Source organism: Leucoraja erinacea, chromosome 2 (assembly GCF_028641065.1).
Source record: "Leucoraja erinacea ecotype New England chromosome 2, Leri_hhj_1, whole genome shotgun sequence".
NCBI lineage: Eukaryota > Metazoa > Chordata > Chondrichthyes > Rajiformes > Rajidae > Leucoraja > Leucoraja erinaceus.
In genome coordinates, this window is record NC_073378.1 from 112290031 (window position 1) to 112305306 (window position 15276).

The 15276-nt window shown below is 46.3% G+C and overlaps 1 protein-coding gene across 1 annotated transcript in view; it reads left to right on the forward strand.

Annotated features, from left to right (window-relative positions):
• The window catches only part of LOC129714255 (sodium channel protein type 4 subunit alpha-like), a 297253-nt gene that overhangs the window by 101531 nt on the left and 180446 nt on the right, over positions 1 to 15276 (forward strand). Inside the window, 3 exon segments of the mRNA XM_055663806.1 lie at positions 752 to 880; positions 3138 to 3229; positions 13833 to 14069. Of these exon segments, the coding sequence (XP_055519781.1) occupies positions 752 to 880; positions 3138 to 3229; positions 13833 to 14069 (458 nt within the window).

Consider the following 15276-nt stretch of genomic DNA (forward strand, 5'->3'; position numbering starts at 1 on the left):
AAAATGTGTGTGTAGGATAGTGTTAGTATGCGGGGATCGTTGGTTGGTGCGGACTCTGTGGGCTGAGTGGCCTGTTTCTGTGCTGTATCTCTCAACTAAACTAAACGTACAAATTCCGTACAGACAGCACCCGTAGTTAGGATCAAACTCAGTTCTCCTGCGCTGTAATGCAACAAAACTACCTCTGCGCCGCTGTGCCGCCTCCGTTATTGACACCATGCGGTAAATAAATGAAGGCGTCCATTTGATAAGAACAGTGAGCCCTCCACTTTCCAAAGAGAAAGTCCCTGACAGTAGTTGCAAGGTGAGCCTCACTCTAGACGGTTGAGAGGTATGGTGTCCCCGATCACTCTGACGAGGGCCACGATAACACCTTCATGTTCTCATCTCTCTCATTGATTTGTTCAGAAGGTATGCGCTTTGGTCATAGGGCGGCCCGCGAGATGTTGCTGCACGCCTGACTTCATTGAGAAAGAGTCCCGGAGCTTGCAATCATCATTATAAGGCTGACAATCACCTCCCCCCCCCCCCCCCCCCCCCCCCCCCCCCCCCCCCCCCCCCCCCCCCCCCCCCCCCCCCCCACCCCCCCCCCCCCCCCCCCCCCCCCCCCCCCCCCCCCCCCTTCTCCACATCACTCTCCCACATTCCTCCGGCCTGCCTGTCGACATGTCTTGTGCGAAGAACCAATGCTCGTGCCTATCCTTCCCTCGACCAGTAACACTGTTCCATTTTTCCCAACACTCTTTTCCAGGTACATCTTCACCGGCATTTACACTTTTGAATCATTGATAAAAATCCTGGCGAGAGGATTCTGCATCGATAAGTTTACGTTCCTTCGCGATCCGTGGAACTGGTTGGATTTCAGTGTTATTTTGATGGCGTAAGTGGCAGCAATTGTGTTGTGTTCTTGCGTTGAGAGTCTCACTGCATTGTCCCCAATGGAAGCTCTAGATTTCACACAAAGACATTGCAAGATGGCGTTGTGTTCAATAATGTGGCAGTGCCTTCATTCTCTGCTCTGGCTCCACTTCCTGCCTCGAGTGCCTGGGCTCATGTTTGTGGCATTTGCCTCTTCTGGAAGTAACCGTTCCCTTCTGCAGTATTTGAATCTTAGAGCACGGAAACAGACCCTTCAGCCCAACTTGTGCATGCCGAACAAAATGCCCCATCCAAGCTCGTCCCATTTGCTTGCATGTGGCTCATATCCTTCTAAACCCTTCCTATCCATGCATTTGACCCAGTGTAGTGATAGTACTTGCTTCAACGACATCCTCTGGCAGCTCGTTCCATATACCCACCACCTTCTGAGAGAAGAAGTAGCCCCTCAGGCTCCCATTAAATCTTTTCTATCTCACCTTAAGCCTGTGTCATCTGCTTCTTGATATCCCCTACTCTGTGCATTCACCTAATCTATTCCCCTCTTGATTTTATACACCTCAGGATACATCAGGATCGCCTCTCGTCCTTCTGTGCCTCAAGGGATAAAGTCCTAGCCTGCCAAACCTCTCCCTTGAGTCCTCATAAATCTTTTCTGCACTCTTTTCAGCTTAATGAAATGCGGCCTCACCAACGTTTTGAACAATTGTAACAGAACGTCCCAATTATGTGTAGGATGGAACTGCGGATGCTAGTTTATATCGAAGATAGACAGAAAATGCTGGTCTGACTCAGCAGTTCAGGCAGCATCTCTGGAGAAAAAGATTAGGTGATGCTTCGGATCAGAACCCTTCTTCAGACGTTACCTATTCTTTTTGGCCCGAGATACTGCCTGACCTGCTGAGCTACACCAGCATTTTGTGACTATCTTCATTCCGAACTTCTATACTCAATACTCTGACTGATAAAGGCCAATGTACTAAAAGCCTTCTTTACCACCCTGTGAGGCAGCTTTTATCTACCTGTGAAGCCACTTTCAGGGAACTATGCACCTGTACCATTTGCTTTAATGCTTTAATGGCCGCGGGACAATCGCCATCGCCAGCCGGGGGCTTTGACTTTGACTCTGACATCGGGGGGGGGAGAGTGCAGTGGAGAGATAAGTTTTTTTGGCCTTCCATCACAGCGATGTGATGGATGTTTATGTAAATTATGTTGTTTCTTGGGTCTATTTGTTTGTAATGTATGGCTGCAGAAACGGCATTTCGTTTGGACCTCAAGGGGTCCAAATGACAAATAAATTGAATCTTGAATCTTGAATCTACTAGATCCCTCTGTTCTACAACATTCTCCAGGGCCCTACTAGTCACCGTGAATGTCCTGCCCCGGTTTGACATCGCTAGATATGTTTGGGACTGTTCTCCCATGGTAATGCCGTAGAAAATAAGACATTTGCCCCTCTTGTAATGGAACTGAGCTCCCAGCCTGTCTCCTCACTCTGTGGGTAAGGTACACCACATTGCCCATTAGAAACATATCCCATGTATGTTTGCCCGCTTCACCCGTGTGCCTTTCAAAATGATTTCTAGTGGTTGGATTTAAAGTGGAGTCTAAATAGCATCCCTCCCCTTTCCTGGAGACCTTGATTTGTGTAAGGTGTCATAGAGTTATACAGCATGGAAGCAGGCTCTCCGGCCCAACTTGCCCACATGTCCCATCCACACGAGTCCCACCTGCCCATATCCCTTGGAACCTGGCCATTCCATGTACCTGACTAAATGTTTCTTATGCGTTGTGATAGTCACTGCCTCAACTACTTTCTTTGGCAGCTCGTTCCGTACATCCCCACCTGTGGGTGCATTCCCCGGGTGCTCCGGTTTCCTCCCACACTCCAAAGAATTACAGGTTTGCAGGGTAATTGGCTTCAGTAAAAATTGTAAATTGTCCCTAGTGTGTTGGGCAGGGCAAATGTATGGGGATTGCTGGTCGGCATGGACTCGATGGGCTGAAGGGCATGTTTCTGTGCTTTATCTCTAAACTAAACTAAACTCTCCTTACAGGTAATAGCTTTATTGACTACTGTAACTTAGCACTGAACTATGCTGAACTGAATTGAACAGTAATGAACTGTACTGAATTTTATTGAACTATACTATACTGAAGCAAATGCGCATTCCCAGCGGTTGTTCAACATGCGTGGAAAGTGGGCAAAACAGGATGGAGTGCATTTCCACTACAATAACTGTGCTTTGACCCCTCAGGTATGTAACGGAGTTCGTGAAACTCGGCAATGTTTCAGCTCTTCGTACTTTCAGAGTATTGAGGGCGTTGAAAACGATTTCGGTCATCCCAGGTAAGGATTCCTGTAACGTTATTGCTCTGTGTATGAGTTAACTGCTCTTGTCATGCCTGCCTCCCACCATGTTACAGGTATCTGAGTAGTCTACAACTGCCCAACATTGTCTGGGTCCTTCCAGCATAGGGTCAGGTTTGTCGCAAACACTCACAACTACATTTATGTCACACAGAATGGAGGGGGAAACAAAATTGCTTATTGGGGTATTAGGAAATTTAATTAAAAAAATTCAATGGTGTAATCATTTTTTCCAGTTGACTGTTTTAGATTGTTAATTTAAGATTTCTTATCAAGAGAAAAAAAGAACCTTGCATTTTTTTTCCCTACTTTTTTAGATACATAGAAGGGAGGCCGTTCAGCCCATTGAATCCATGCCGGCTCTTTTTAGTTATTATCATGTGTGTACCGACTTACAGTGCAAAGCTTTTTTATTGCGTGCTATCCAGTCAGGAGAAAGGCTGATCATGATTTCCCTGTTAGCTATTCCCTCCCACATGCCTGTAAACCGCCTCGCCATTCTGTCCACAACCACCCACACACTTGGCAATCTGCAGCAGCCAACCAACCAGTGGCACAGTGGGTAGAGCTGCTGCCTCACACCGCCAGAGACCCAGGTTCAAACCTGACCTTGGGTGCTGTCTGTGTGGAGTTTGTACCATCTCCCTGTGACCGTGAGGGTTTCCTCTGGGTGCTTGCTTTCCTCCCACATCCCAAAGACATGCAGGTTTGGAGATGAATTGGCCCTCTGTAAAATTGCTCCTAGTGTGTAATGCGAAAGCGGGATAACATAAAACTAGTGTGAATGGTGATCACGGCTCGGCATGGGCTGGGTGGGATGAAAGGCCTGTTTCCATGTTCTATCTTTAAACCAAACTGGATGGGTAGCTGACGTTCGGCATGGGCTCGATACTGTATCTTTCACTTGAGCAGCAAACCTGAGTGACCAATGGAAACTGCCTCGGTCGCAGGGAGAATGAAGAACAGTGGTCAAACTGCACAAGGAATGGGTTGTTTTAAGGATTTGATGGGCATTCACCTGTCATGCTTGATATCACCATTTAATATCACTGCATGAGAAGTTAGTGCTGTCTGCTGTACACACACCGAGTGTAAATGGGTCATTCACAATGAACAACATTATGTTTCCCTTTGCCCTTGTACTTTAGTATGTTGGCTTAAGCTATTGTCACTGGCTTGGTAGCTCAGAACTGAGGGTGCTCCATTCACAGTACAGCAGCCTGTTGTCTTGGATCGCTAAGTACAGACGCCTCGCATTTTATTTGTGCTTCATTTTCGAATAACCAATTACACTTGTCTTATAGTTAAACACAACATGTTAGAGTAACTCAGCGGGTCAGGCATCTCTGGAGAAAAGGATAGGTGACGTTTCGGGTTGAGACACCTCTTGAAACTGAGTCGGAGAGAGGGTAACTAGAGGTATGGAAAGGTACAGATCCCATCAGAGCTTGGCACTGATGACCAAGGAGAGCCCACAATGGTCCATTGTTGGCTGTGGAAGAGATCATAATGAAGGGATGCGAACAGTGAAACTAGCAGGACGACTAGGGTGGGGGGGGGGGGAGAACAGAGAGGGAGGGAATGGGTTACTTGAAATTAGAGAAATCAATATTCATGGCACTGGGTTGTAAGCTGTCCGAACTAAATATAAGGTGTTGATCCTCCAATTTGCACGTAGCCCAATATGACAATGGAAGGCCCAGGACAGAAAGGTCACTATTGGTATGTGAAGCAAAGTTGAAGTGTTTGGCAACCGGGAGATCATGCACAGTAGGCCAAGGCGGACTCTTGTCTAATTACTACAGAAGCTTAATTTTTGCTCTGCTATTATCAGAATAATGTGTTCAGATTTACGCTTGGCAAACGTACTCATTAGCTTTCAAAGTGATCTTGAAGTTCAGTTTTGCTGAACGGAAAGAAAACTCAAATGAGTTCCCACAGCTATTAGGTCATATGTTTAAATGTGCGGTGCCTTGTATTTGTTTGATTAACGTGCTTTTTGATTTACGTGCTGTTTTTCAAGCCTGTGACCCCTGGCTGAAACATGAGGTGTCTGTATTGCAAGAGTACTTGGTTGGCATTTAATGCTTTTCCTGGATACTCACTACTTTAACATCGGGGGTCAAACTGTTTGTTTCAACTATGCCGTGCTTCTCCAGCATTTACAGATCCGTTACAGATCAAGTAAATATTTGTTTCCATCAGTTACACATGCCTGTCATGAGTAATGGGTAATGTGACTGTTACATTGATTGCCTGATTGAAAGATTCAGCATGGAAACAGACCCTTTGACCCACCAAGTCGCACACAGGGGTGGCACAGTGGCGCAGCGGTAGAGTTGCTGCCTAACAGAGCCAGGTTCCATCCTGACACCAGGTGCTGTCTGTACAGAGTCTGTATGTTCCCCCTGTGACCGTGTGGGTGTTCTCCAGGAGCTCCAGTTTCTTCCCACATTCCAACGACGTGCAGGTTTGTAGGTTAATGTACAAGGTGATCGCTGGTCGGTGCAGACTCAGTGGCCATCTGTCCATGCTCCCCCATGCCAGTATCAATTGGTTTGCTAAGCAAGTTAGAACTACAGCATTTAAGAGGCATTTGGACAGGTACTTGGATAGGAATGGAGCAGAGGGATACACTTCTTCTTCTTGCGTATGGCATGCACAGCCTAAAGTTGTTGGACAACTTGTTCTATTTGATCTTATTTGATTGTGCACACCAGGTTGATTGCATTCGTTGAAAACAGGGCGTTCCACGTGAAGGTTGCAATCTCCCACCCCAGAGGGATACACTCAAAGAAGGCAACTGGGATAAGCATAGCTAGGCATCTTAGTCGGCATGGACAAGTGTCTGCATGTCTGCAGAGTTCAACTCTATGACTCGATCAGTACATCACCCAACACTCTACTGGGAATTGAATCACCCTAAATAACATAAACTGCTGGAACCAGCAAGTCAGGCCGCATGTGCGGAGAAATAAGCCCAGTTAAAAATGTCTGCACATGTCATCTATGTGCTGCACTTATTTTTTATGGCTCAAAAGATACAGTACGGAAACAGGCCCTTCGGCCCACTGAGTCCATGCCAACTATCATTCCTGCTAGTTCTATGTTATCCCACTTTCTCATCCACTCCCTACACACTAGGGGCAATTTACCGATGGCTAATTAACCTACAAACCTGCACGTCTTTGTGGGATGTGAGATGAAACTAGAGCACCCGGAGGAAAGCCAGCCAGTCAGTCACGGGGAGAATGCAAACTTCACACAGACATACAGCAGCCAAGTTCAGGGACCAAACTGGGGTGTCTGGTGCTGTGAGGCAGCAGCTCTACCAACTGCACCACCGTGCCGCCCTAATCCAGTTCTTGGTGAACAGCGAACCAGATTCCAACTGCACCGTGACTGCACAAAGCCATGGAAAAATTCAAAACGGCTTTAAGTAGCTGATCTGTTAGCTTTGGCTCGGACGAGAGTTTTGATCGATTTATGTTGCATGCTTATTTTAACTGGTTCTCCCTGTTTGGGAAGAGTATATTTCATTGCTTTTGAGGCTTCTTCTCCTTCTTGGGAGATCAAGGGCAGCTTGACTTCCACTTGCTTTCTGTGGATCCCAAGGTGATTTTGTGGAGGCGACTGTGAGATTCAGGGATGGGCAGGTTCATTATATAACATAAACCTCATCCCTCCTCTTTGCTTGTATTTGTTTTATTATGAGGAGGAATAATTACAGAAGTAACCTTTTCCACCAATTCTGGACACCATTGTGCGAGATTATATATATATATATATAAATAAAGTATTAATTGCCTGCTGTCCTGCTCTACTGAACAGCGACTGCCCACTCTTAAATGGACTCGGTTGTACTTAATTATAGGGTAGAAATGCTTCGTAATGTGAGATAGAGGGTGGGTGTTCTTCCCTGGTTGATAATAGTCTCGGTGCACTTAAAGATCCTTGTCAGTGTGCTTTATTGTAAACAAATAGGTGCCGCTTCCACCTCCCTGCCACACAATGGTTGGAGGTGCGGGTACTTTCAATTGATTCAATCAATCACTCGTTCTTGTTCTGATCTGATCTAATCTGAGGAAAGACATTCTTGCCGTCCTCATCTGCGGAAAGACATTCTTGCCTTAGAGGGAGTACAGAGAAGGTTCACCAGACTGATTTCTGGCATGTCAGGACTTTCATATGAAGAAAGACTGGATAGACTCGGTTTGTACTCACTAGAATTTAGAAGATTGAGGGGGGATCTTATAGAAACTTACAAAATTCTTGTGGTTGGACAGGCTAGATGCAGGAAGATTGTTCCCGATGTTGGGGAATTCCAGAACAAGGGGTCACAGCTTAAGGATAAGGGGGAAGTCGTTTAGGACCGAGATGAGAAAAACATTTTTCACACAGAGAGTGGTGAATCTCTGGAATTCTCTGCCACAGAAGGTAGTTGAGGCCAGTTCATTGGTTATATTTAAGAGGGAGTTAGATGTGGCCCTTGTGGCTAAAGGGATCAGGGGGTATATGGAGAGAAGGCAGGTACGGGATACTGAGTTGGATGATCACACATGATCATATTGAATGGCGGTGCAGGCTCGAAGGGCCGAATGGCCTACTCCTGCACCTATTTTCTATGTTTCAATGTTTCTATGTTTCTATGATGGTCAGTTTGTAAATTGTTGGAACTAACTCGGTTTCCTCCCCTATCCCAAAGATGGTGGATTGGCCTCTGTAAAATTGTAACAGTGTGTAGGGGATGGATGAGAAAGTTGGATAACATGGAACTAGTGTGAACGGGTGATCACTGGACTGGGTGGAATAATGGGCCTATTTCCGTGCTGTACCTCTGAACTAAACTGATCTTCGTCCAGAGCTGTGGCCTGGATTGTGCACTGATGCTGGTGTGTTTAAAAGGCTTGGAATTCCTCTCTCAGATTATCGCATTGTCATTAATTTAGTCAAAATAAACTGGTTCTCTCGTACGTTGCTGCCCCTCCCCCCACCCTTGCTGCTCACTTCATCGTGTGAGAAGATCTTTAACTAACCTTCGCCTTCCGAGGATGTGGCACGGGGGGGGGGGGGGAAGGAGGCCATTCGGCCCACACCCGACCTTCCACACTGTACACACCACCCTGTAAAGGTTGGATTCTTTCACTCCCTTTCTGAACACTGCAATTACATCCACCTCCACTACCTCCCTGCTGTGCAGCCCTATCCTAACAATGTTTCCCATGTAAAAGCAGTTTGCAATTACATGGCCCCAATATAAAATGTTCTCTGCCTCAGCAGGGAACCCGATGGATTAAGCGGCTTCCTTCTGTGTATCTGTATCTTAGTATTCTGTGATTTTCATTAGCACACACGCACAAGTTTGCATGGGCTTGCGAACATATGTGAACACATGGGTTTGCACACCCACGCACGACCCTGCATGTACAAACACACATGCACAGACACCTACACATGAACAAATATTCAAGCACATGCTTCATGTATGTGCACACATATGCATGCATATATACACACATATACCCATGCGTACCTGCATTCACACACACAAACAATATTTCATAAGTTCATAAATCATAGGACCAGAATTAGGCTATTCAGCCCATCGAGTCAACTCCGCCATTCGATCATGGCTAATCTATCTCGCTCATTCAACCACTTTCTCCTGTTTCCCTCTGTAACCTTTGATGTCCTTACTAATCAAGAATCTGTTAATCTCCACTTTGAAAACACCCAATGACTTGGCCTCCACAGCCGTCTGTGGAATTCACCACCCTCTGAAATTCCTCCTCATCTCCTTTCTAAAGGTACATCCTTTTATTCACAGACGCAATGGTTCAGTGGTTTATTTATTATCAGGTGTACCAAGGTACAGTGAAATACTTGTTTGCCATACAGATCAGCATGATTAGCACGTGTAGGAAGGAACTGCAGATGCTGGTTTAAATCGAAGGTAGACACAAAATGCTGAAGTAACTCAGCAGGCCAGGCGTCTGAAGAAGGGTCTCGACCCGAAACGTCACCCATTAGTTCTCTCCAGAGATGCTGCCTGTCCCGCTGGGTTACATCAGCATTTTGTGCCTAGCATGTTTAACAATATACATAAGCACAATCCCCTGGTTCGTGCTTGCGCGCACACACACACAGGTAGTTGGGGCAGGTACTCCAATACCATTTAAAAAACATTTAGACAGGTACAGTACATGGAAATGTTTCGAGAGATATGGGCTAAACGTGGGCATTAGGGACTAGTGTAGATGTGGCATGTTGGCCAGCATGGGCAGGTTAGGCCAAAGGGCCTGTTTCTGTGGTCTATGAATCTATTATGCCTTCAGAGGGCGGCACGGTGGCACAGCAGTAGAGTTGCTGCCTCACAGCACCAGAGACCTGGGTTCAATCCTGACTACGGGGGCTGCCTGTATGGAGTTTCTATATTCTCCCCGTGACCACGTGGGTTTTCTCCGGGCGCTCCGGTTTCCTCCCACACTCCGTACAAGTTTGTAGGTTAATTAGCATCGGTATAATTGTCCCTAGTGTACAGGATAGAAGTAGCGTACTGGTGATCGTTGGCCGGCATGGACTCGATGGGCCAACGGGCCTGTATCCATGCTGTAAGTCTTAAGTCTCAGTGTTCGGTACATGTGCAGTTGTAATTAACAATCTCCGTTCACTCTCCCACACGGGAAGTACATGCTGCCTTTGTGCACTGGTTATCGCTCAGGGCCATCAACGCGCTGTACAAAAGGGAACTTGCGGTTCTCAATATCCTTTCATAATCCCGAATGCGAGCCCTGAAACATTTCTCAGCCAATAAAGTACTTGCCCAAGTGGGAACCTTGTTGCAGGAGACAGAGTGTTGCGGCCAATTTGCTGTCTGAATGATGAGTATTGACCAGGACTACAAGGGAACTAGCCTGCCATTTAATCAGTTACCACTGGCCTGTGTCAACAGTGGGGATTCCTTGCAACCTCAGCAAACCCCCACACTATCTTTATTGGATTTTACTGGACTTTATCTTGCACTAAAACTATATTCACGTTATTCCCTTTATCGTGTATTTGTAAACTGTAGATGGCTCGATTATAATCATGTACAGTATAGTATTTCCACTGACTATTTAGCATGCAACAAAAAAGCTTCTCACTGTACCTCGCTACACGTGACAATAAACTAAACTCAAACTCAGAAAGCTGGTATCTCCAATACTCCCTTATTATTTTACGGGTGTGACAGTTTGGATATTCGTGGTGGGGGTTTCAACAAAGAAGGAGTAGTCGCTTCAAGCAGGGTCTAGGCTACTGTGTTGTGGATCTCAGCTGTTTATCACAGTGGTGCTCAGATCTGTAGGATCAGCATCTTACAGTGCTGGGCCTGTAGGGGGACACACCTCTGAAACTTGCCTGGATAGAATGGATGCGGAGAAGATGTTTCCACTAGCGGGAGAGTCTGGGACTGAAGGGCCCAGCCTCAGAATAAAAATACTCACCTTTAGAAAGGAGAGTGAGGAGGAATTTCTTTAGTCAGAGGGTAATGATTCGGTGGATCATTGAAGAGGACGTCATTGGGTCCATTTAAAGCGAAAATTGAGAGATGATTTGTAAGGGTATCATAGGGAGAAGGCTGGAGAATGGGGTTCTGTGAGAAAGATAGATTAGCCATGATTGAATGGCAGTGGGCCGAATGGCCTACCTCTGCTCCTATGACTTATCATCACCCATGGAGGGAGATCACAACTAAGTACCTTTGTTTACTTTAGTTTTTAGAGATACAGCATGGAAACAGGCCCAAAGAGTCCACACCAACCATTGATCACCCGTTCACACTAGTTTTATGTTATCACTTTCACATCCACTCCCTACACATTAGAGGCAATTTTCAGAGGCCAATTTACCATCCAACCTGCATGTTTTGGGGATGTGGGAGGAAACTGGAGCACCTGGAGGGAACCCACGTGGTCACAGGGAGAATGTGTAAACTCCACACAAAGGCAGCACCCAAGGTCAAGATCGAACCCGAGTCTCTGGCACAGTGAGGGGCAGCTCTACCTCCTGTGCCACTGCGCCACCCTTTGTTTCTGCAATCTGACTCCAACAAGTGAACTCAAAATCCATAATAAACCTTTAATCCCAATACAACTGATACTGGGATCATCTAAATTAAAATCGAAACAACTTGAAGCCACCCACCCGGCAGGTCAGGCCAGGCAGCAGCTGTGGAGAGAGGAAGTGGGTAAACCTTTGGCTGATGGAAGTTCTGATTTGAAACATTACCTCAGGTTCTTCCATCGAGGATGCCGACTGACCTTTGATGAGAGAAGCAGAGTATTTCAGAGAGGTAGACACAAGGAAGTGCAGATGCTGGTTTACAAAAAAATACACAAAACCCTGGCGTAACTCAGCGGCTCAGGCAGCATCTCTGGGGAACATGGATAGTTTAGCTTGGTTTATTTGCTTCAGTTTACTGTATGATAGTCACGTGTAATGAGATGCAGTGAAAAAGCTTTTGTTGGCGTGCTATCCAGCCAAAGAAAAGACTATACATGAATACAGTCAACTCATCCGCAGTGCACAGATGAAGGACACATCATTTAGTGCTGCAACATTGAAGTCTGATGAAGTCCGATTATAGATAGTTCAAAATTCCTTTGAATTAGAGAATTCAATGTTCATATATTTCTCACAGATATTAGCTCTCTCCCTTCCAGCACCCTTTTTAGTCGAGGGTGGTTCACAAGGCCAGTGCGCTTGAGGAGTTTAGCAAACAGTTTGGCGACTTTAATGGAAGCTAATGAAGCTGTTGATTTCCATCAGCTTCCAGCTGCCGTAGTGACCTCTGTGTGTTTGTGCTGCAAACATGAACAATGCATTTGAAGAAAGAGTCCCATGACTGAGTCACTCACTCTCAACCGCACTTGTTGACAGTGGTGGTGTTACCATTTGGCTCTGTTGCAGCCTGAGAGAAATGGCCACATAGTTAGGGTGCAGCGTAGGCAGAAGACAGCAGGGTAAAGCTCCTACAGAAGGTGCAGCGGTAGAGTTGCTGTCTTACAGCACCCGAGACCCGGCTACGGGTGCTGCCTGTACGCAGTTTGTACACTGTCCCTGGACTCGGTGGGCCGAAAGTCCTGTTACAATGCCGTATTTCTGAAACTAAAACAAAACCATTTTCTAAAAAGATTTTTCTGCCACTGTATTATAATATTTTACAGCTGGTTCTTTTACTTATCTACAAGCAGCAGACAGTGAGAGAGGAATGGGTTCAACCAGTGTTCCTTCCTCCAAAGAACAGCACAGTGGTACAATTTAATTAGTATGGGACAGGGGTTGTTTCTGTGCTGTATGTGTAAAGTCTATCCATGTTCTCAGCGTGGGCAAGTTGGGCCAAAAGGTCTGTTTCAATGCTGTACCATTCTAAGCATGACTCTATTAACAGGCAACACATCTGAAGGAGGGTCTCAACCCGAAACGTCACCTATTCCTTCTCTCAGTTAGGGCTCAAAGTGCTGGAGTAACTGAGACATGGGCAGGCGGGGTTTCATACGGGGCCCTTCTTCAGACTAATAGTCAAGTCAAGTCAAGTCAAGTTTATTTGTCACATACACATACGAGATGTGCAGTGAAATGAAAGTGGCAATGCTCGCGGACTTTTGTGCAAAAGACAAACAACAAAACAACCAAACAAATTATAAACACAATCATAACACACATATTCTTTTACATAATAAATAATGGAAGGAAAAACATTCAGTAGAGTTAGTCCCTGGTGAGATAGGCGTTTACAGTCCGAATTGCCACTGGGAAGAAACTCCTTCTCAACCTCTCCGTTCTCACCGCATGGCAACGGAGGCGTTTGCCTGACCGTAGCAGCTGGAACAGTCCGTTGCAGGGGTGGAAGGGGTCTCCCATGATTTTATTTGCTCTGGAGTTGCACCTCCTGTTGTATAGTTCCTGCAGGGGGGGCGAGTGAAGTTCCCATAGTGCGTTTGGCCGAACGCACTACTCTCTGCAGAGCCTTCTTGTCCTTGGCAGAGCAATTCCCAAACCAGATGGTAATGTTCCCGGACAAGATGCTTTCCACCGCCGCTGCGTAGAAGCACTGGACACAGTCTAATAGGACACAGTACAAACTTAGCACAACATAGTTAAATATGTCTCAGAAAATATAGGTCCCCTGAACTTATCCCCATCAAATGGATGAGGGAGAAAGCTGACAGATAGAGGTGAGGTGGGACAAAGTGATAGGTTCAATGGGTCTTTATTGTACAGAGTTACAGTGAGGGTTTTTTTTGTTGACATTTGGGTGAACAAAGACTAGAGATGGAGAGGAGACAAAAGAGTGTTAGAAAGCACTGGAGTAACTCAGCGGATCAGGCAGCATCTGTGGGGTGGGGGGGAATGGACAGGTGATGTTTCAGGTCGGGACCCTTGAATGTAGCAGAGAGGGGGGAGGGAGAAAGCTGGGAAGAGAGGTGGTGGCGGGAAAAGCCTGGCAAGTGATGAGTGGATGCAGTGAGGGGGAGGGTAAATAACATAGACTGCATTCTGCCTCTGCCATGCTAAGTGTTGTACTATTTCCTTGCAGGCCTAAAGACCATTGTTGGTGCGTTGATACAATCCGTGAGGAAGCTAGCGGACGTGATGATTCTGACGGTGTTCTGCCTGAGTGTCTTTGCGCTCATCGGCCTCCAGCTGTTCATGGGGAACCTGCGGCAGAAGTGCGTGCGTGACTGGCGGATATACAACAATTCCACGCTCAACGAAACGGGCAACTACACCTGGCCCTGGGACCTGACGTACGACGAGTTCATCAACAATGACAGTAAGCCTGCCATCACATCGCCTCACGGCCTCTACGGCCAAAGCACCATCACAAGGCCTGAAGGCCACTCGGCCCATCAAGTCCATGCTGGTTCCTCGGTCAGCAACCTATTCCCAACCTTTTCTCCACTCCCTCCCAAACACAGAAACCAGGAGCAGGCCAATTCAGCCCACAATGTCCATGCCGAACATGATGCCGTTAAACTAATTTAGTTTAGTTTATTATCACGTGTACCGAGGTACTGTGAAAAGCTTTTGTTGCGTGCTAACCAGCCAGAGAAAAAATAATACATGATTACATTCGAGCCAGTCACAGTGTACAGTTATACGATAAAGAGAACAATGTGAATAATGTTTAGTGCAAAATAAAGGCCAAACAAAGATAGTCCGAGGGTCTCCAATGAGGTAAATAGTAGCTCAGGACCGCTCTCCAGTTGGTGGAAGAATGGTTCAGTTGCCTGACAACTGTTGGGCCTCTGAATCTGGAGGTGTGTGTTTTCACACTTCTGTATTTCTTGCCGGATGGAAGAGGGGAGAAGAGGGAGTGACCGGGGTGAGACCCATCCTTGATTATGCCGCCGGCTTTGCCGAGGCAGAGTGGCATGTAAATGGTGTCAATGGAAGGGAGATGGACCCAAAATGCTGGAGTAACTCAGTGGGACAGGCATCATCTCTGGAGAGAAGGAATGGGTGACATTTCAGGTCGAGACCCTTCTTCAGACTGAAGGTCGGGGGAGGGGGAGGGGGAGATACTGAGATAAGGAAGTGTAAGGTTTGAGAACAAGACATCAAAGGGGGTGGAGATCATGGAAAATGTAGAATAGATAATTGTTAGCTAGGAGAATATAACAACAAAACAAAAAGAGATGAAATATAATCAGAGACAATAGAAGCGTGTTGTCAGAAATGGTCAAAATTGTCAGGAAGATGAGAAGGTTGTAAGGAGACGTTTAAACAGCCAGGGAAGGCAGAGAGAGAATGATGTGCAATGCTGGAGTAACTTAGTGAGTCGGTAACATATTTGGAGAATGTGGGTAAGTGATGTTTGTATCATGACCCTTCTTCAAGTTAAGGGTGCTAACCCGAAAAGTCACCTATCTCCATTCTCCAGAGTTGCTGCTTGACCCACTGAGTTACTCCAGCGCCTTGTGCCTTTTTCTGTAAACCAGCATCTGCAATTCCTTGTATCTCAAAGGAGAGATACTGTA